At 45.7% G+C, this 22570-nt stretch overlaps 1 protein-coding gene across 9 annotated transcripts in view; it reads right to left on the minus strand.

The window, feature by feature from the left end:
• The window catches only part of rxraa (retinoid X receptor, alpha a), a 124676-nt gene that overhangs the window by 7190 nt on the left and 94916 nt on the right, over positions 1-22570 (minus strand). For 6 of the 9 annotated variants that reach the window (XM_028973459.1, XM_028973457.1, XM_028973462.1 and 3 more), the window contains 6 exons: positions 21303-21453; positions 15151-15330; positions 13377-13546; positions 3649-3778; positions 2352-2484; positions 393-467 (listed from right to left, as the gene is read on the minus strand). In XM_028973459.1, the coding sequence (XP_028829292.1) occupies positions 393-467; positions 2352-2484; positions 3649-3778; positions 13377-13546; positions 15151-15330; positions 21303-21453 (839 nt within the window). Of the gene's footprint in view, positions 1-392; positions 468-2351; positions 2485-3648; positions 3779-13376; positions 13547-15150; positions 15331-21302; positions 21454-21808; positions 21945-22570 lie in introns of all 9 variants that reach the window. The other 3 variants (XM_028973466.1, XM_028973461.1, XM_028973463.1) reach the window with 2 other exon arrangements.

The raw sequence follows: 22570 nt of genomic DNA on the forward strand, positions 1-22570 counted from the left end.
GGTCAATACAACAGGAAAGACACAGCATGGGAGGATATTAAGAATGATAACTACACTGTGCATTTAACAGTAATCTCATGGGCTCCTGGTCTACCACTAGAGGGAGCCAGAGCACTACACTTTGAGAACCAAGGCTGTATGTCAAGTGTAATATTACTATTTTTGCCTTCAGTATTTACTATACAATTCAATTATGATATCTACTTGTGCAGCATTGTACATAATCCATAGGCTATACAAATGTTTATCAGATCAAGCACCATTTTCTATTTAGCTGTTTTCTAAAATTCTTTTTTCCTACTGAATTTGGCAGAAGCTGCATTGTTGCTGCTGCTGCCTGACCTCTGCTTTAATTGCCAACTGAAACCTAAGCCAGCGGGTCACAGACGCACCCCGTTAACATGACATCATCTCTGCCCTCCTCACCCCTGCCTGACTCGGGCGTGGCGGCGTTTGCTTCTGGTGGTCTGGTGGTGACGGAAGGGGGAAAGGAATTAATAAATAGGCAGACAGATAAATGAATGAATATACTCCAACTCCTCCAACTGAGTCCTGATTTCATTAAGGGCAGAGTGGTGGGGGGTGTAAAGCATCAGTCGAGTGTTAACTCCACCCAATGAATGCCTGACAGCATTGCATTTTCACCCCTCCTGCAATTTTAAAGCTTGTGAGTCTGCAGAGATGCTATCAAACCTTACAGAGTAGTAGGAAAAAACATATTTAGATCTTATCTTAATTACATATTCATCATATTCATCAAACTGATGTATGGAGGAAAAAAATACCTCTAGGCTGCTTTAGGGAGAGCAACTGAAGGGACAACATAGAATGAAATTAATAAAGGCAAGGATTCTTAACAGAATATGAGCAAAAACTGAGTTGAAATGGAAGTCAATCAGTCTCTGGCTGGCCTAGAAACTGACAGAGAGGAGGACAGAGAGATGAAGTAAGGAATAAGAAGATGTATGTTACACATCTCTCTATTGAAAAAGTTGAAAAGTCAGCTCAGGAATTTTTTCACTCAATATGGGGATGTGTGCAAAATGAAATCTTTTGTGAGTGAAAGTGACTGTTGCATTGAACAGGACATTCCATCAAAAGGAAATATCTGAGCATGGCCAACACACACAAAATTCTGTCAAAATAAGATATATTAAATTTATGTAGAAGTGGCAAGATGTATTTATCTATTTCATCGATAATTAAATAATAAAATGTCATGAATTATGTAGAATGGGAAATTAAAACATCATTAATTATTTCAATATGACAGGAATGGTACAAACTGGAGATCATTATTCATTATTAATTAATTAAATTGAATTGAATTAACTATTGAAATATTTCACAGGTGTCCGTCAGGTGTGGGTAGCTCTGGGACACTGAGATCCCTGGAGGTGTCATGGGCTTAATTTGGCAAAACATGGAGAAAGGAGGGTGCCCATTTAAAATCCACAGACGCCATCCAACTCAGGCTCTGGTGTCTCAAGACGGATCGCGATAGAGATGAGGATGCTTTTTAATTTGGCACATTCAGTGCATCATGAATTACTTCAATTTGACAGCCTGACCCATCAAGGTAAGTGGGCGGGACCAATGCTGAGCTTGTGTCCTTTCCAACATTGCGCTACCATTCAAAATATTGTTCAGAAATCCTACACATCTCTTCATTTAGCACACCTAACTCAACCTCCGTACTCATTATCACCCAGCTCTTGAGTTGAATGAGGTGTGGTGGAACATGAAAAGATCTGAACTAGATTCATCTAAAAGCTCATACCAAACCAATTGTCTGTAAAAGACCAAACAATATCAGTATACAAACATAACAATGTGAATGTGCCCAAATAAAATTAATTTTGATATATTTTAATATGACATTTAATTAATCCACTATGTTTTTATTTCCCATTTTTATAATTCATGTCATATTAACAATTATTTAATTTCCCTTTTATATAATTCAACACACATAATACATTTTATTATGTAATTATTGATGTATTTATTTATTTATTTTCATCATTTATGTCACTCCATAGGTTTGTGCTTGTTTAGTCCATGATTAGTCCATGTTTAGGTCTTTGCTGTTCAGGCAAAAAAAAATATTATTATTGGATTTTTGACTGGTTTTCCCCATGAAGAGAGTGATTTGATTTAAAATTAGATTCATACCAGCATACCATCAGTTTTAACGTAAAGTTGTATTAACTTGATTTTGAACTTGATTAACTTGTTGTAGTTGTAGCTAATTGTAGCTAATTATCATAAGCCAAACCAGGTGGGTGTCAGAAAGCCTGGCTGGTGAACTATGATCTGATTTGCTGGGGTCAGAGGTCATCAACACCAACCTGTCAAAGATCGCTCCGACACCAGCACTGTGTGCACTGTTGCGATGTACATGGAGGCCGGTGGCTAAAAGGATGCCGTCCTTCACTGTGATTGATCGATGTGAAAATGATGCAATCAGGAGCTCATTCCATCCTGGCAGTATAGAAACACACAAAAACAGACATCTGTCAAAAACATATAGACTCACACCAAATATATATACATGCAGACTATCTTTTTAAGTTTAAAATTGGAGCCAGATGACTGACAGCTCTTTGCACATGCAACTTTATCCTGGATTACATAGACCCTCGCCCATCAATACATCATTAAATGTTGAGTTTTTTTTTCATATATGTAAATGCTTAGCAGTTGTAAAATAGTGCCCACGGACATCATCTGGGGCATGACCATCACTGGTCTGTTTGAGTGGCAGCGCTCCTTTAGCTGTTCTGCCTAGCAACTAACCAGCCCAGCGCTTTCCACCGTACATCATGCCTCCCTTATTCCCCTGGGTGGTTCTGGGAAAAGGCAGACAGAGACGACACTTTCATCAGTTTGACGGCGGAGCTCCGCGGGATATTTATAGTGAGCAGAGCGGAGCTGAGGAGACGGAGGCGAGTGCGAGTCCCTTCACTCCCGCCTCTGTGCCCAGACTGTTACCAAACACCCCAAATGCAGACACCAAATTTTCCAAGCACTGCGTCTGCGAATCCTACAAACATGTCCCAAACAGACCCCAAGTTGCTTAAGCATGCAGCAGAAGGCTCATGGTTACCAAACACAAGGCAAAAGCTATCGAACTCCTTCAAGAATCAACCCCATTCACCCTCAAATGTCTTCATGCCTCAGCGTCACCAAATACAGCATTGAAAGTCCCCAAATGCACAGAGCACCAAACTGTAAACTCGGTGTGGGGAATCTTAACCAAAATACTAAACGTTAATTTAGGCATTTCAGAGATCGAGAGACATTATGAGATATTTCATTGTAACAATGAAAAGAATGCTGTTTAAATCAATAATTTCTCATTTTTTACAATGTTATTTTTTTAAGTATAAGTGGTGCATGCTTGTCAATAAAAAACTATTCAATCTTTCAAACCTGGCCTGTCTACATAACTGTGATTACAACAGCATATTACACTAGTTGCGCTCCATTAGGGAAGTAAAGGAAGTGGAGTGATGCTGTAAAAACTGGAAAGCTGCAGACCTCTGAAGGGTCTCTGTCACAATAAAAAAGACAAACCAGAAGACGACAACCTGTCTGCCGCTCAGGACCGTGTTTCATTCTCTCCAATGCAAAACCCAGCCTCACCTGCTCGCAGCAGAATGACCTGGTCGTCGAGGGGCAGCTCTGAGAAGTGTGGGATGCGTTTGGCCCACTCCACCAGGGTGAAGAGCTGCTTGTCTGCCGCCTGACAGATATTAGTCACCGGATCATTTGGCTGAGAGTGAAAAAAGAGAGTGGGGATCAAGATTAATGATGAACATTTGCATAATACAGAATAGACATCAAATCTTAATTGTTACAAAGGTGTAGCAATTGCCAACTGCAACACACACACATAAACACACACAATTTTCACCACTGTGTGGCATCTTCTCTTCTTCTTACAACACTCAACATATGTCTGGGGACAGAGGAGGCCAGTTTAGAAATAGGAATGCTCTCCCATTCTTGTCTAATACAGGCCTCTAACTTTTCAATCGTCTTGGGCCTTCTTTGTCGCACCTTCCTCTTTATGATGCGCCAAATGTTCTCTATAGGTGAAAGATCTGGACTGCAGACTGGCCATTTCAGTACCCGGATCCCTCTCCTACGCAGCCATGATGTTGTGACTGATGCAGAATGTGGTCTGGCAATATCTTGTTGAAAAATGCAGGGTCTTCCCTGAAAGAGATGACGTCTGGACGTCTGGACATGTTGTTCTAGAACCTGAATATATCTGCATTGTTGGTGCCTTTCCAGACCTGCAAGCTGCCCATGTCACACGCATTCATGCAATCCCATACCATCAGAGATGCAGGCTTCTGAACTGAGTGTTGATAAGAACTTGGGTTGTCCTTGTCCTTTTTGGTCCGGATGACATGTCGTCCCAGATTTCCAAAAAGAACTTCGAATCGTGACACGTCTGACCACAGAACAGTCTTCCATTTTGCCACACTCCATTTTAAATGATCCCTGGCCCAGTGAAAACACCTGAGCTTGTGGATCTTGCTTAGAAATGGCTTCTTCTTTGCACTGTAGAGTTTCAGCTGGAAACGGCGGATGGCACGGTGGATTGTGTTCACTGACAGTGGTTTCTGGAAGTATCCCATTCTGTGATTTCCTTTACAGTAGCATTCCAGGTTTGTGCTGCAGTGTCGTTTAAGGGCCCGGAGATCATGGGCATCCAGTATGGTTTTACGGCCTTACGCACAGAGATTGTTCCAGATTCTCTGAATCTTCGGATGATGTTATTCACAGTTGATGACGAATTTTTCTCTGGGTTACACCTTTCTGATATTGCTCCACTGTCTTTCTGCGCAACATTGTGGGAATTGGTGATCCTCTACCCATCTTGGCTTCTGAGAGACACTGTCGCTCTGAGAAGCTCTTTTTATACCCAATCATGTTGCCAATTGACCTAAATAGTGTTAATTGGTGTTCCAGCTCTTCGTTATGCTCAAATTTACTTTTTCCAGCCTCTTATTGCTACTTGTCCCAACTTTTTGGGGATTTGTTGACACCGTGAACATATTTTCCTTTAAAATGATTTACTCAGATTAAATGCTTGATCTGTCATCTACGTTCTATTACAAATAAAATATTGACATTTGCCATCTCCACATCATTGCATTCAGTTCTTATTCACAATTTGTTTAGTGTCCCAACTTTTTTGGAATCCGGTTTGTATTAAGAAAAGCATCAGTTCTGTTCCACACACACACACACACACACACACACACACACACACACACACACACACACACACACACACACACACTTTGAGTTCAAGAAGACAGGTGCCCAGAACTCCTAGCACTTTGTATGCCTGTGTGTGTGACAGTGTGTATTTCTTGGGTCATTTTCAGTGATAAAACACCCACAGGGACAGACACATGGACCAATAGATGAATAATAGCCCAACCCCAGTGGAGAAGCAGAAGAATTTCAAATAAACAGTGGCGGAGCCGCGGGTCGCACAGGAAATACCTGCCGGGCTGCGGGGGCGAGCAGTGGCCCGCAGGACGCACAATTTCCTACAGGAAGCCCAGAGGGACACAGCGCTTTTCCACTACAGCTCCGGCATGGCCGGGCATGGCACAGGAGCCTGAGAACAAGCCGACCCGCGACTCCTGCCAGACACATACGCAGGGCGGCGCTCGCTCTGCTGCCGGGGAAGAGAAATGCCCGAGATGAAGAATTAGAGGAAGTTAAACGGAATGTTCATCTTAAAAGAAAAATGGCTTTTTCCGTTTCAGAAAGAAGTTCCTCAAAAAGATGACATGGTGGTGAAGCTTTAGTCAGAAAATCATGGTCAGAAACCAATAAATTTTTTTTTTGATTTAATATAAATATGATCTGAAAAATATATTAATATTGCCTCAACAGACGTCTGGGGACTCAAGTTTAGAAATAGGAACGCTCTCCCATTCTTGTCTAATACAGGCCTCTAACTGTTCAATCGTCTTGGGCCAAATGCGCCAAATGTTCTCTATAGGTGAAAGATCTGGACTGCAGTCTGGCCATTTCAGTACCCAGATCCTTCTCCCACGCAGCCATGATGTTGTGATTGATGCAAAATGTGGTCTGGCATTATCTTGTTGAAAAATGCAGGGTCTTCCCTGAAAGAGATGACGCCTGGATGGGAGCATTTGTTGTTCTAGAACCTGAATATTAACCTAAATTATATATTATATTAAAAATCCACTGGGCTAAGACACGTTTGAAGAGCGCTAGTAGATAAGTAACAGTACATGAGGGAAAAAAAGAAGAAAGAGTGTGAGACTTCTTACGATAAGTCGGTCTGACCAACATGTTCAGATGCTCTTCTCAGGTCAGTGAGGCATTATGGGATTTGAGGGAGGGCGAGCATCCGTATTAGAAAAGGACAGGAGCCGCGGGCTTCTTAATCTCTCCGGAGCCGAGAGGAGTGGCTGACCTGCGGCCTTCTGTCTCCTTGTGAAGGGGGGAGCACATCTATCAAGAGCGCTTGCTCCAGAGGAAACACATTCCAGAGTTTGAAGGGCTTTTGGCTGTGATCTGGATGCACATTGTGGGAGCAAACGGCCAGGTCCCGAGTACAGAAGTTACTTAATAAAGTAACAAAAGTTGCTAAATGTCTGAGGTTTTGTATTTTTTTTTACATTTACCAGTAAAATAAACAGAATACATATGACAATACAGATACAGCATACAACAATCTGTTACTTAAAAAATACTTCACACATATATATATATATATATATATACACACACACACACACACACAGTACAGGCCAAAAGTTTCGACACACCTTCTCATTCAATGTGTTTTCTTTATTTTCATGACCATTTACATTGGTAGATTCTCACTGAAGGCATCAGAACTATGAATGAACACACGTGGAGTTATGTGCTTAACAAAAAGTGGAGACCTGGCCTCCACAGTCACCGGACCTGAACCCAATCCAGATGGTCTGGGGTGAGCTGCACCACAGAGTGAAGGCAAAGGGGCCAACAAGTGCAAAACACCTCTGGGAACTCCTTCAAGACTGTTGGAAAAGCATTTCAGGTGACGACCTCTTGAAGCTCATCGAGAGAATGCCAAGAGTGTGCAAAGCTATTTTGAAGAAATTAGAATATAAAACATGTTTTCAGTTATTTCACCTACATAACCCCACGTGTTCATTCATAGTTTTGATGCCTTCAGTGAGAATCTACCAATGTAAATGGTAAAAAACACATTGAATGTGTGTGTGTGTGTGTGTGTGTGTGTGTGTGTATATATATATATATATATATATATATATATATATAATGAAATCTTTTAAAAGATATGCTTGTTTTCTGTTTGTTCGATTTAAAAAAAAAATTCACAGAGGTGAGCTGGCTCCTCCTAGTAGTATTTGTATTCTAAACGTATTCTGCTTACATACATATGATACATTTACTGCAATGTATTAAATTTTCAATGTGTAAAAATACTGCATTGCCCATAAATGCATCCCATGCTGCTCTGGTTTATGAATTCAGAGACCAAGTGCATAACCCCCCCCCAGAAAAAACAAAAATGTTCCCCCATCTCAACTCCCGCCTCCACAAGCTCAGCGGTGTTTAGCCATGATATCTAAGTTAATCCCGAAAGGTGGTTTCCCAGGAGATGCGCAAACTCATCCCAGCATCTCGTCTTCTTCATCTTTCTCATCTTCATGCAGGGCCCAGAGTTTTAAAAAGCTGCCCGCTCAGAGCAGCACAGGATCAAAGACGAAATCCTTTGATAGCAGTTAGCCGGACTCTAAGCTTGCTCTTCGCACCCATTTGACAGTAGGTTTGTTTTTTTTTTTTGTTCCCCTCACCCTTTCTCATGGAAATAGAGAAGACACCTCATGAATATTCCCACACGAGGCAAATGCAGATGGCCGATGACAGTCGGATGTGGCACGTCTCTTTACTTTAAATAAACAAACAAATGGATAGTTAATTCACGGAGCCGTGGTACAAAGGGAAACAGGGCGAGGAGAGAGCGAAGGACACTTCTCTCAGTTCTTGTTTGACACCAGTGCACTCATGAATCATTCGCGTTCGTGCTTATACAGCTCACGCCGACCCCGTTTCTGTTCGGCCAGCTGCTGACTGCGGGGAGCTCTGTCACTGGGCACCTTTTAATGCCACAACCCCTGACCCGTCCCCTGCCGGCCCTAACCGGATGGGATCTGCAATCAGGGACAGCGGGAAAACAAAAACACGCCCTCCGTCCCACTGCCACTCGGGACAGGGCATTTATCACCAGATCCAGCTGTGTGCGCACACAGGCACACGTGGGACACTCGTCTCACCGCGGACGTCTTAGCCAGACTCTCGCAGAAATGCTTTGTACCCACACCGCATCATGAAACTTTTAGCGGCCGCGAGAAAAAGAGAAAAAAAACGTGTCTGAATATTTCATACGTAACGATGCCGTACTGCGGAGAGGGGGAGTGAAATACATGGATTGCAATTGTGTTCAAAACACAGAAGGAGAGCAGGCAAGACTGAGCCAAAGAAACGCCTCTCTAGTAACGGCAGTCATCGCTAAGATGAGCGGGACAAGAAAAAACTGATAGAGGAGAGATGCCAAGAACTGAAACAGCGCATCCTGAGACCCAACCAGGAGGGAACTAAAGAAGAACGGAGAAAAAAAAAGTGCAGCAGTGGAAGAGTAACAGTGTTATTCTCTCCCTTTTTTGTATTACTAACGCCTATTTAACTCCTGCCGTGGGTCAGGATGAGATGAACAGCGGCCATTCACCAGCGCCGGACCTGTGCCATCGGCCGATCTGTCGCTGGCCTGCGGCACTCTGATTAATTATCACACGGGGCCGTGGCCCTGAATGGGAGCGGGACAGAGGGTCTGCCCCAGGAAACATGGAAGAGAAAGAAAAAGGAGAGAAAGAGACAAAGCTCCTGTCAGCCTGGCACACGCGATTACACACTGGGACTCTACCTCTAAAAAAAAACAACATACATACAGTCTAATATTTATATTTACAGCATTTATCAGACGCCCTTATCCAGAGCGACTTACAATCAGTAGTTACAGGGACAGTCCCCCCCTGGAGACACTCAGGGTTAAGTGTTTTGCTCAGAGACACAATGGTAGTAAATGGGATTTGAACCTGGGTCTTCTGGTTCATAGGCGTGTGTGTTACCCAATAGGCTACTTCCACCCAGTAATACTGGTAACATCGGTCAGGATCAGTCGCAGACATCCGGTAAAAGACATACAATGTATGTACAAGACATACAACAAGTGCAACAAGAGGCCGAGAGACAGACGTACATTTATGAGTATAAATAAAAAATGTAATAAAAATAAGCACAAAAAATAAGTATGTGGTAATGTAGTAATGGCTGAGGCATTTCACATTTCTCTGATTTCTGTGCAAATGTGAAAAAAAAAAATCTAAATGTAAAATTTTCCAAAATATTGTTCAACTGAATTTATTAACTGAAACGCCAGTGTTTCTACCCCCAAGTTGGCGCCCGAGTATAATGGAGCCCATCAGGTTCGGGCAGAGATCATCAGCTGTAATTGAAATAACTTTTAAAAGGAGACATGGGGCTGTGGAGTTGCTGGAATGTGAAAGTCGCACACGCAACACCATGTTGCAGATGCTGCAGATCTGCGCTAGTTTTAAACACTGTAGTTGTAAGCAAAGAAAAGCATTTCTCGCGCAGTCCTATGCAATGTGCTTCGTTATGCATGACAATCAGGTTGCAATGACTTTTTGATGACCGTAAGAGCCGTGCCTGAAGCAGTTCTTTATGTTGAGCGTTTATCAGCAGCTTTTGCAACACTTGTGTTAAAGAGCATTTCATGAAGCTGGTAGTGATGATGCCAGTAGAATGCTGAGTGTGTGATTGGTGAAACTTGCCTTGTTTTCCTCTGTCAAAATGCAATCAAAATATGTTTCCTGTATTAGATACTTATACTTAGATTCTCCAAGAGCTCCATATATTCATATATATTCATCCACAAACACACACACGAACGATATAGTTTATGCCTAGACATTCGCATGTGGTGTTTTGACTTTATTCATACATGTCAGGATTGCCTGCAGCTGGGCTCCACACCGGAATGCAATCCTGACGCCCCATAAATGCCGGAAGTTTCCGCCCGTTCGGGGTCGCTGGCATTTTCGTGAACTCGCTGCACGAACTTGACCTTGTTTAGTTTTCATGTGTTTTGAGTTCTGGCAATCGCCACACGCCTACGGGTTAGTTTACGTTCTTTGTTTAAGTTAAATAGTTTTCGGCCACCGCGCCCGTCTTTATTTGTGTTTAGTGTTTGTTTATTAATAAAAACCCCTTCCCAGCATGTCAGACCTCTGCGCTTCCTTCCCCCGTAAGTCCGTAGTCGTGACAGAATGCCAGCGACCCCCCCAAAAGCGCAGAGGTAAAAAACAGAGGAGAAGAAACGCCGCGAAGGACGCAGCGCGGCGCGGCGAACGCGGAGGGCAGGGGAGAGACGCGCCGCCCGTTCTGGTGGAGCGTTTTCTCCCCGAGAAGCCGTGGTACGCGGCGCCGCGTGATGACGTCACCCCCGGGAAACTCCGCGAAACCCGGAAGCGACAACGTCGGCGGGTGAGTGGGCGGAGCGAGGACGTTGGCGTCGGCAGCAGCGAGGAAGTGACGTGGGCAGCGAGCGCAGAAGATGCGACCCCCACGATCTTCGCCATGTCGAGCCAAGAACTCTGCGCTCTGCTGGCAAGGCTCCCCGTGGACTGGGACGACACGGACGACGACGAGAGCACGGGAGACGAGAGTTGGGCTCCGCCCATCGCGCCAGTCTGCGATCGTCGCAAGGTCCGTGGGGACCCACGTCACTTCCAGGGGGGTGAGAAGCGACAACAACGGCGGCGTTCCTCCAGCGAGGGGATGGGCAGCCTCCAGCCCGAATGGCCAGAGTACTGTCCCTGGGAGTTGATCGCACCCTGGGTCCAGGATGTCCGCAGGGTGGACGACCCTCAGAGTCACAGGTGGGAGGACACGGATGACGAAAGCGACAATGACGTGGATTTTCGTTGGGCAGTCGGGGCCGGGATGGCTCCACCCAGCGCGCGCGTCCGAGATTGTCGCGACATCCGTGAAGATCCACGTGACTTCCGAGGGTATGAGGTCGACACGGACCAACACGAGGATGACGCCGATTGGGCAGTCGGTGCCGGGATGGCTCCGCCCATCGTGCCCGTCCGTTGCGAGGTCCGTGGAAACCCACGTCAGTCCCAGAGGTGCGACAACAGTGAGGAGGAGGACAGCGATGCGGGCGTAAGCTGGTGGAACAGGGCGACAGGAGGTCGCCAACCAGCAACTGCACTGTCGGAACTGCCTCACAGGGAAGATGCCCTCCCAGTTCCAGTCGCCGACCCGCCTTCCCTCTGCTCGGACGTTCCCCAGCTGAACGGCAGCGCATCACCAGCGCCCCCGCATGCTGGAGAAGACGTCCACCACCCCCCACGCCACACGCCCACCACCATCTCCAGCGACGCTGCCTGGCAGCAGGGAGAGACCGACAGGAGTTTTCGGGACTTCCAGCAGAGACTGAGGGCGGAGTTTGATCGGCCAGAGCCTGAGCCAGGGATCGAACTCTGCCCCTCCACCACATCCAGCGCCAGTCAGGATCCGGGGCAAGAAGACCAAGCACTGGCGGGCAACGAGAAGGTCGCGCCTCCCGAGATCCTGGCTGTGCCCCCTGAGGAGGTCCCGGAGTGCTCAGAGAGGGAACTAGACGACCCTCTCTTCTGTCTGTCTCTGTCTGTGTGTGTGTGCGTGGCATATGTGTCCGTATGTCGCCCCCACTTCCCCTCTTTGTGTCCACCAGATGGTGACCCAGCCGCAGAGCCGAACCCCAGGGAGGAGGTTCCTGACCCGAATGTGCTGGTCCAAGGCGAGGTGGACAAGCCCCAAGGTACCCCTAAGTCCAGCCGGGGGGGGTGCTCCCCCAAAGAATTTTTTGGGGGGGTGCAGTTCGGGTTGGGGACTCCTCCTGAGGAGAGGGGAGGTGGGGAAGCGATGGAGCTGGGTCCTCCGGTAGCCAGTGAGGAGGGCGGGCCAGGCATGGGCCTGCGTCTGCCTCCAGAGGGGTGGAGCGCCATAGAGCCCCCGGGTAGGCATGAGGACCCAGCTGGGACAGGCAGGAAGAGGGCCTGCTTGTCCCAACGGACGCAGAAGGGGCTAGCCGGATGGTCTGGCAATGCCCCCCCCTTGGCACCAGGGCCGTGCAGCGAGAGGGGCTGCATAGTCCCAGAAGGCACCAGCCTGGGGTGCCTGGAACAGTCGCCGGAGGCTCTGGGACAACCTCCCTGCGCGGTGCAGGGGGTGACACAAGACGTGTCAGAGGGGACATGTGGAGACAGGGCCCACACGTACCCAGATGGATCGGCCCTGATTATTGTGTGCAGGTACGGGAGTCCGGGGCCGCCATGCGGGACCACGCCGGGGAGCCAGGCCGAGGGTCCGGGGCCGCCAAGCGGGACCACGCCGGGGAGCCAGGCCGAGGGTCCGGGGCCGCCAAGCGGGACCACGCCGGGGAGCCAGGCCGAGGGTCCGGGGCCGCCATGCGGGACCACGCCGGGGAGCCAGGCCGAGGGTCCGGGGCCGCCATGCGGGACCACGCCGGGGAGCCAGCCCGAGGGACCGGGGCCGCCACGCCTGACCACGCCGGGGAGCCAGCCCGAGGGACCGGGGCCGCCACGCCTGACCACGCCGGGGAGCCAGCCCGAGGGACCGGGGCCGCCACGCCTGACCACGCCGGGGAGCCAGCCCGAGGGACCGGGGCCGCCACGCCTGACCACGCCGGGGAGCCAGCCCGAGGGACCGGGTCCTCCAAGGGGAGGATACAGCAGGGCAGGAGCCCTGTGGTTGCCGCCGTCCGCCCCGCCGCCTCCACTGATGGTACTGTTGGGGCTCCGAGGACGTAGCCCTTGGAGGGGGGGCTCTGTCAGGATTGCCTGCAGCTGGGCTCCACACCGGAATGCAATCCTGACGCCCCATAAATGCCGGAAGTTTCCGCCCGTTCGGGGTCGCTGGCATTTTCGTGAACTCGCTGCACGAACTTGACCTTGTTTAGTTTTCATGTGTTTTGAGTTCTGGCAATCGCCACACGCCTACGGGTTAGTTTACGTTCTTTGTTTAAGTTAAATAGTTTTCGGCCACCGCGCCCGTCTTTATTTGTGTTTAGTGTTTGTTTATTAATAAAAACCCCTTCCCAGCATGTCAGACCTCTGCGCTTCCTTCCCCCGTAAGTCCGTAGTCGTGACAATACAAATGCACACACACACAGACGAGAAGACAGGGTTTGCATCAGTGCTGCTCACCGAGCTGGACGTCATGCCAAGGTTGGTCTCAATGTAGGTCTCGGTCTTGGGCTCAACAGCCAGCTCGGCTTCCAGAATCTTCTCCACCGGCATGTCCTCATTGGCGCTGCTGGTGCACTCCACCTCCCCGTCACTGCGCTCTTTCGCCCGCTGCCGCTCCTCCTGCACGGCTGCAATGAAACAACACAATTCTCGTTTCAGCACCACACAGGGCGAGGAATATAATGCCTCTGCGAGCACATGTGCCTGTATGTGTGCCTGTATGGTCTACACTGCCATCCCCCAGGTCCCGTTATCGCTCAGCTATTTCCTGAATCACAGTGGGGGAGTGTGCTCATATGCATGTGTGTATGTGTACATGCTACCGGAGAGAGTGGCATGTGTGCTCAGAAGGTCAGCCCAGGGGTAGAGTACTTCAGCCGGAGTCAGACAGAGGTGACGGGATGGGGGGAGGGGGTGGGCCTGAAATCAGGTTAGAGTTGCTGCCCCCCCGCCGACATAAATTCACTTAATCCTGTTCACTAGGCCTTAACTGAGCCTGATCTAACATCTCTCTCTTTCACTCTCTCTCTCTCTCACACACACACACACACACACACACACGTGCCCTGGAGGGGGGAGTTGCCTTAAGGGCAGGCAGTGGATGATCAGATCTGAACTCATTGTAAAGCTGGCGCTGTAAATAAAGATGTTTGGTGAGGCCACCGATGGGTCAGACAAAGCAAGAGAGCAACATGTTTTTGTTCAAAAGGTTAGGGTCATCTCCAAATTTCCTGGTTTGTCCATGAAAAAAAAAAAAAGAATAATTGAACCCCTCTGATGCACTAGACTCTGTACTAGTGTGATGAAGACAGACTTGTGGAACTCAAGACTAATTGTTGCTGATAATGGGCGTCTGTCCCTACTCAGATATTACATTCAAAAAAGACATTTACCATAGTCATTTACAACAATGCCTGAATAGGATTTTTGACCCAATTGATGTATTTTAATAGTTGAAATGGTTGAACTGTAGGGTACATTACAGTTTGGTTTGTTGGTATGTATTTTAAATAGTGTTTTATGAATACAATATAAACTTTCGTGCAAATCCTAATCACAGCCATCCATCAAACAGAACAACTGATGGGCTACAAATATAAGCCACAAATACACTTGCTGTGAGCTACGTATGCATATTTGTAGACTGTTGCATTGTTAACGATTGTGCTGATAAACTTGCGTCTGTACTGTGTGTCATAATCTGTAGTGTCAGTGTCGAGGCCGCAAAACCAAATTAATGAAAGAATACCTGCATCTTAAAGTCGCAGCTCTCACAACGCTTCCCCTATAAAATTAAGCAGGTATTGCATCCGTATCAGTTCCGTTCATTTTTTCATTTAAGCGCACAAAAACGGACGCAAAAGAATGCAGGCCCGCGGCTGTGTGTACGTGCATACGTACGAAGTTAACAGCAAGTATATTTCTGCCTTAACCATGCCTGCTATCTGTTTCATTTCACCCCCTGCTCTTTGCAGTAATGTAATATATAGGTAGCAGGACACACATGCTTTTCTGTCCCCACTGTTGTTTCCCTCAGAGTGAAGTGAGAAGGTGCTGAGAAAGGAGTGCGACGTGCTCTGCTCTGTTCTCTTCACAATCTTTTGTGAAGTTTCTTTGACCCGTAGGCATTTACTCTGCTCTTCTGCATGTGTGTCTGCTGTGTGCTGTAAGGAGTAAGTTCATGGATGAATGTATACAGGCGACGTGTGTAAGGCTCTTTGTGAATGTGTACCTTCTCTCTTCATGCCCATGGCCAGGCACTTCTGGTACCTGCAGTACTGACAGCGGTTGCGCTGGCGCTTGTCGATCATGCAGTCTTTGTTGTCCCTGCAGGTATAACTGAGGTCCTTGCGCACGGTTCTCTTAAAGAAGCCTTTACAGCCCTCACAGCTGTACACACCATAGTGTTTGCCTGCAACAGAGGACAACCGGTCATGAGGAGAAAGTGGAGAAGGCCGGACACTTGCCAGAAAATCCCACTTAGAAGGAAATCAATCAGCTACATCCACATTAAAGCCTTCTGACCCGAAGCAGATCATGGCCCTTATGTTTGTTAATTGACAGGTTTGATCCACTTTTGAGTTACTGAACTAATTTGAAATGTGCCCTTTCTTCAACATATTTAAACGTGTAATCCATAAATGTGTAATGAAGCTGCTATCACTGTTGGTTAATAAGAGATAAATGTTTAAAAGAATCTCTTTAAATATCTCCTTACCTAAGCAGATTTTCATGCCTCAGATAAAACAGATTCTGAGCACCAGTTACTTGGTATTAAAAGTATTCCAAATAAAACATCAATATGAATATTTGATTGGTTATATCCTATATAAAGGACAAACCTACTCTGTGGTGGTTATAAAATGGAGCAATTTTGAGGAATACAATTTAGTTTTAGGAGAACGTGAAGCATGTTTGATGAATCTGTTTTTACCATCAAAAGCCGCTTCATGAGATGCTCAGTAATATGAGTGAATAATAGGAAAGTGTTCAGCATAATAAACCTTCAGGACTGTTGGAAACCTTAAGGTGGTGGAGAGAAGCCAAGACTGTGAAATGCTGCCATCACAGCAAAAGCTCCCAGCTTGGAGTGACTCAAATATTCCACTTTTTGCCTGGTTTACTTTTCTTTATTACATAACATCACATGTTATTTCATAGTCCTTTTGTTATATAGTGCAAGACCCATAAATGACTGGTCATGTACAGTCGTGGCCAAAAGTTTTGAGAATGACACAAATACTGGTTTTCACAAAATTTGCTGCTTATGTTTTTTATTATGGCAACTTGCATTTACTCCATATTCCTGCTACTAAGATCATTACATTTACAGTATTTACCTTATCCAGAGCGACTTACAATCAGTAGTTACAGGGACAGTCCCCCCCTGGAGCAATTTAGGGTTAAGTGTCTTGCTCAGGGACACAATGGTAGTAATTGGGATTTGAACCTAGGTTTTCTGGTTCGTAGGCGAGTGTGTTACCCACTAGGCTACTACCACCCTCATCAAAAACGTCAAGGAGAGAGGTTCAAGTGTTGTGAAGAAGGCTTCAAGATGATTCAGCTGCGGGATCGAGGTGCCACAAGCTTGCACAGGAATGGCAGCAGGCGGGTGTCAGTTGCTCTGCACGCACAGTGAGGCGAAGACTTTTGTAGGATGGCCTGATGTTGAGAAGGGCAGCAAAGAAGCCACTTCTCTCCAAGAAAAACATGCATATTCTGCAAAAAGTCGACTGCTGAGGACTGGGGTAAAGTCATTTTCTCTGATGAAGCCCCTTTCCATTTTGGAAAAATGATTGTCCGGAAAAGAAAAGGTGAGCGTTACCATCGGTCCTCTCTCATGACAACAGTAAAGCATCCTGAGACCATTCATCTGTGGGGCTGCTTCTCATCCAAGGGAGTGGGCTTACTCACAATTTTGCCTAAAAACACAGCTATGAATAAAGGATGGTACCAAAACATCCTCCAACAGCAACTTCTCCCAACCATCCAAGAACAGTGGTGAAGAACAATGCTTTTTCCAGCATGATGGAGCACCATAAAGCCAAAGGGAGAACTAAGTGGCTCGGGGAACAAAACATTGAAATTTTGGGTCCATGTTCAGGAAACTCCCGGGATCTTAATCCAATTGAGAACGTCTGGTCAATCCTCAAGAGGCGGGTGGACAAACAAAAACCTGCAAATTCCGACAAAATCCAGGAATGGGTTGCCTTCAGTCAGGATTTGGCCCAGACGTTAATTGACAGCATGCCAGGGCGAATTGCAGAGGTATTAAACTGCAATACCTCTGGGGTCAACACTGCAAATATTGACTCTTTCCATAAATTTGATGTATTTGTCAATAAAAGCCTTTGAAACATTCTCGTAATTAAACTTCAGTATACCACAGAAACAACTGACAAAATATCTAAAAACACTGAAGCAGCAAACCTTGTGAAATTCAGTATTTGTGTCACTGAGAGCTTTTGTAAGAACAGTCAAAACAGAACTTTTGGCCACGACTGTATATGCTGATGTTACAACTATGGAAAACATAGAGTGTTGTGCCTTTTCTATATCCCTTTGGAATTTTCCATATTACTAAATAAATATGACCAACAATATCAGCAGATTCTCATACAATCCTAAAGCCACCATTGAAGTACACTGAACAAAATTATAAACGCAAACACCCTTGTTTTCGGTCCCATTTTTCATGATCTGAACTCAAAGATCTGAAATACACTGCTATAAAAAAGAGAACACATTCATACTGAATGAATGAAAAAATCTTATTAAACACTTAAATACATAGTTGAATGTTCTGACGAAAATCACACACAAATTATCGATGGAAATCAAATCATCCCATGGAGGTCTGAATTTGGAGTCACACTTAAAATTAAAGTGGAAAAACACACTACAGCCTTGTCAAAAAAGAGGCCCAGTAGTGTGTGTGGCCTTCACGTGCCTGTATGACCTCCCTACAACACCTGGACATGCTCTGGATAAAGTGGCAGATCCTGAGGGATCTCCTCCCAGACCAGGACTAAAGCATCCGCCAACTCCTGGACAGTCTGTGGCGCAACGTGGCATTAGTGGATGGAACGAGACATGATGTCCCAGATGTGCTCAGTTGGATTCAGGTCTGGGGATCGGGCGGGACAGCCCATAGCATCAGCACCATTACTGATCCACTGCAAAACCAGTCATGCTGAAGGATGTTGCAGGCAGCAGAACGTTCTCCACGGCATCTCCAGACTCATATCACATGTGTCCAGTGTGAACCTGCATCTGTGAAGAGCACAGGGCTCCAGTGGTGAAGTTGCCAATATTGGTGTTGCCAAACATGCTGCACGGTGTTGGGCTGTAAGCACAACCCCCACCTGTGGACGTCGGACCCTCATACCACCATCATGGAGTCTGTTTCTGACCGTTTGAGCAGACACATGCACATTTGTGGTCTGCTGGAGGTCATTTTGCAGGGCTCTGGCAGTGCTCTGGTCCTGCTGCTGGGTAGCTATGGCCTCCTCCACGTCTCCATATTGCTCCTTGTAGCATTGATGTGCCATCCTAGAGTGAAAGCACTGCCAGCATTCAAAAGTGACCAAAACATCAGCCAGAAAGCATAGAAACTGTGAAGTGGTCTGTGGTCACCTCCTGCAGGACAACGCCTTTATTGGGGAAGTCTTGCTAATTGCCTGTAATTTCCACCTGTTGTCTATTCCATTTGCAAAAAATGATTGTCAATCAGTGCTTCCTAAGCGGACAGTTTGATTTCACAGAAATCAGCACCTTGATATGCCACGCCTGTAAGGCCTAAATTGGCATGCTCACTAATACAGATTTAGACAGATTTCTGAATAATATTCGAGAGTATGTAAAAAAAGGTTTCAGATCTTTGAGTTCAGCTCATGAAAAAGGGAAGCAAAAGCAAACGTGTTGCATTTATATTTTTGTTTAGTGTACATAAAAAAGAACCAAATGAAACAAACGATACAATGGTTAATAATGTTTATAACAACAAACATTATGCAATATTACATACCTGTTAGTTGTAAAATGAGTGTTAATACTACGTATTGAAAGTTGTGCATAAGTGCTAAGTTTAAAGTGATTGTCACATGTGATACACAGCAGCACAGCACACGGTGCACACAGTGAAATTTGTCCTCTGCATTTATCCCATCACCCTTGGTGAGCAGTGGGCAGCCATGAGAGACGCCCGGGGAGCAGTGTGTGGGGATGGTGCATTGCTCAGTGTAAAGTAGTTCTTAGATAGTTGAATATTAACAGAGGCGACGAAAAGGGCGGTGTGCAGCCAGTCAGGACATTGTAGGTCATGACTAGCATCTTGAACCTGATGCACACTGCTACTGGGAACCAGTGGAGTGAGAAGAATGGTAGAGTGACTTGAGACTCCTCTGTAATGGTCTGGTAGGCAATCAAAAGCTGACCACTGCCTAGGCTATCAGCTGGACAGCCGGATTTGAGGTAGGTTTTTGACAGTGAGCAAGATGGTGGTGGAGCATAGGGAGATTGAGATCTCTTGTGGTATAAATGCTTTGCCTGGAATGATAAACAGCTTGTTTTTGGAGTTATCAAGTTGGAGATGACTCTGCATTTGCTCAGTTCAGATTGGTCCAGCTGTTTAGGTTGAAATATGTGCAGAGATACCGTAGGATGCAAGATACAGTGGGGCAAAAAGAATTTGGCAGCCAGAGATTATGCAAGATGTCCCACTTAAAGGTCAGTGATTTTATTATAATGGTGCAGAAAATAAGTTTTTAGCACCAACAAAATCAGCAAGGATTCTGTCCCTCACAGACCTGTTACTTCTTCTATAAGAAGCTCTTCTATCCATCACTTGTCACCTGTATTAATGGTGCCTCTTTGAACTCGTTATGAAGCAATGCTAGCTGCTTTGAGCCTATTCAACTGCTTCATAGTTTACATTAACAATTACAGGATTTATCAGACGCCCTTATCCAGAGTGACTTACAATCAGTAGTTACAGGGACAGTCCCCCCAGGAGCAATTTAAGTGTCTTGCTCAGGGACACAATGGTGGTAAGTGGGATTTGAACCTGGGTCTCCTGGTTCATAGGCGAGTGTCTTACCCACTAGGCTACTACCACCCTATATGTTTAATATAATATAGTTTAATATAATAATGTGTATAGTAATAATAATCCATTTAGGTTTAATAATCAAAAATATTTTTGTTAACGTCTACATCTGAGCAAAATGTATTGCAAGCCAGCAAAGTTCAATGTGGATTTTACACCATCTGTGAGGAAGAAGGCAGAAGGGACTTTTTTTTTTTTTAATCAAGACATTTGCACTCTGCACACGTTGTCGGCTTTCAGGGCTCAGCAGATGATACAGAGTTATTTATTGGTGTAGCGCCTGATGATGCTAGTGAACGGAAACTCTTAATTAGCTCTATGACCAACTTTACAAATTTGGTGTCAAGAAATGTTTTAAAATTAATTGGGAATTACAAACTCTCCGTGTCAGGCCTGCAGAACGAGGCAGATGTTAGAAACGTGCATCGCGTTTTGGGGATTTTCCATCTCATATTAACAATAGTGCTATGATGACTTCTTCCTACTTACAAATCTGGATAGATTGAGATGTTTATGCAAAAGCCCATTTTACTTCATCTACACATACACCTAATGTCAGTGGAATTAGAGAAAGTCATGCCAAGTTTGTTCTTGCTCTTCATCTAGAGTCAGTTTCTGATGAAAGAGGGGCTGTAGCTGAATATTGTTTTGGAGGAGGACCTCTTTGGTTTATGAGGTGTGTAAAAATTGCTGTATCACTGCTTAGTTGATAATAGATACTGATGAAGAGGGTAGTGGTTAAACCATCAAGTAATTTACATTAACTGGTCATATTTAATATCGGCCAGATTCTTTATCAATTCAGTAGTGGCCGAGCTGGTAAGGAAGTGGACCCGTAACCAAAAGGTTGCTGGTTCAAATCCTGAACACCAAGGTGCCAAGGTGTCCCCACACACTGCTCCCCAGGCACCTTTCACGGCTGCCCACTGCTCACTAAGGGTGATGGGTTAAATGCAGAGTTAAATCAAGTTTGCTGTATTTCACATTGACAGACACAAAAAAAAACTTTCACTTTTTTACGTTCGACCCATCACCCAATCAACATAGGGGCTCGGCATCAGTGTGGCATCAATTATATCACTTGCAAAACAAGTGATATAATTGAATTGCTAATCTCTTGAATTGCAAATAATTTGAACTCTACCAGTCAATCCTCAATTCCCACCCCCGGGGTGTAGAGAAGCAACCAGAAGTGCAAATAGTCACAGTATGGTTATTAAATAGAGTTGGTGAGGAACACGGGCACAACTAACAGAGAACAGAGTAGTGTGTCTCACCTGAGGACCTGTCCCCACAGATGGCACATATGTGTTTGGTGAGAGAGATGGATGTGCAAGAGGGCTGGGCTGGGACCTTCATCACGCCGTTCAACCCTATAAGAGGCTTTACGTCCTCTGAGCTGCTCACAGAGTTCATGGGGGAATTCAGCTGTGATGCACAAACACACACGAAAACAATCATATATTACAAAACTCAACAAAGGCTAGGGTGTAAGTAAGTATTTTATGTAATGGTAGTGATGCTTGATGAAGGAAGGTTATGGAGATGATGCTGACAGAGCTGATAAGAAAGGATCCAGACTGTAAAAGGTACGATAATTGCTGTTGGTTAAAGATGGGTGTTGATCAAATTCTGGGCAGTAAACTCAGATCTGCTGTTTACCCAACATGGTCATGGAATAAGGCAGACACACATGCATGCACACACACACACACACACACACACACACACACACACACACACACACACACACACACACACACAAGCAACTTGAATTTCTTACATTTCTGATCATTTTGTTGGATTCTATTATCTTCAGTGTATATAAATGGCTAAAACCCCAATTCCACCATCAGATAACTTTCAAAGTATGAGAGGATGTTGTGGAGCACCATGGAGTTCAGATCGTCATCATTAAGCTGTGAATGCACAGACAAATTGAACACCACTCTGCACAATAGATGCAACAATCAAGCTTTCAACCTGCACCACAATGACAGCTACTGCACACATGTACCTCCGTGAGTGGCATGGCCTATTCCACCTTAAAGAGATCCACTCACCCAAAAGCATTTAAAAGCATATTAAAGACACACTAATTAAAGTTAGGCACTTGCATCTTTTTATTTGACACAAAAACATTTAAAAAGAAATTAGACAAAGACTCTCGAGTGTAATATGTGGTGGAATATGGCTGGAATACAGGGTCAATCCGCCGACTGTTTTAGTCGAGTTTGTGAATGTGTGGCTCCTAAAAGTCTTGGCTCTATGAGGTGCGAAATTGTAATTCACACGTTTCAGGTTAAATTCCTTACTTCCCTGACATTCACCCTCACACACACACAATGCCAGCACAACTTCTCTCACACTGTCAAAGGGGTGTTGACATGAGTGCAGAGACAGTGCCAGGGCTTACAGCCAGACAGAGCAACAGACAGATAGGGATAAAGATAGAAACAGAGAGCCTAGATAGAACAGACGAGGAACAGAAACTGACGGCGCAATGAACAGCCATGGAGACACCAGACAGGGCAACGGACAACCA

This window comes from Denticeps clupeoides, chromosome 3, assembly GCF_900700375.1.
Source record: "Denticeps clupeoides chromosome 3, fDenClu1.1, whole genome shotgun sequence".
NCBI classification, from domain to species: domain Eukaryota; kingdom Metazoa; phylum Chordata; class Actinopteri; order Clupeiformes; family Denticipitidae; genus Denticeps; species Denticeps clupeoides.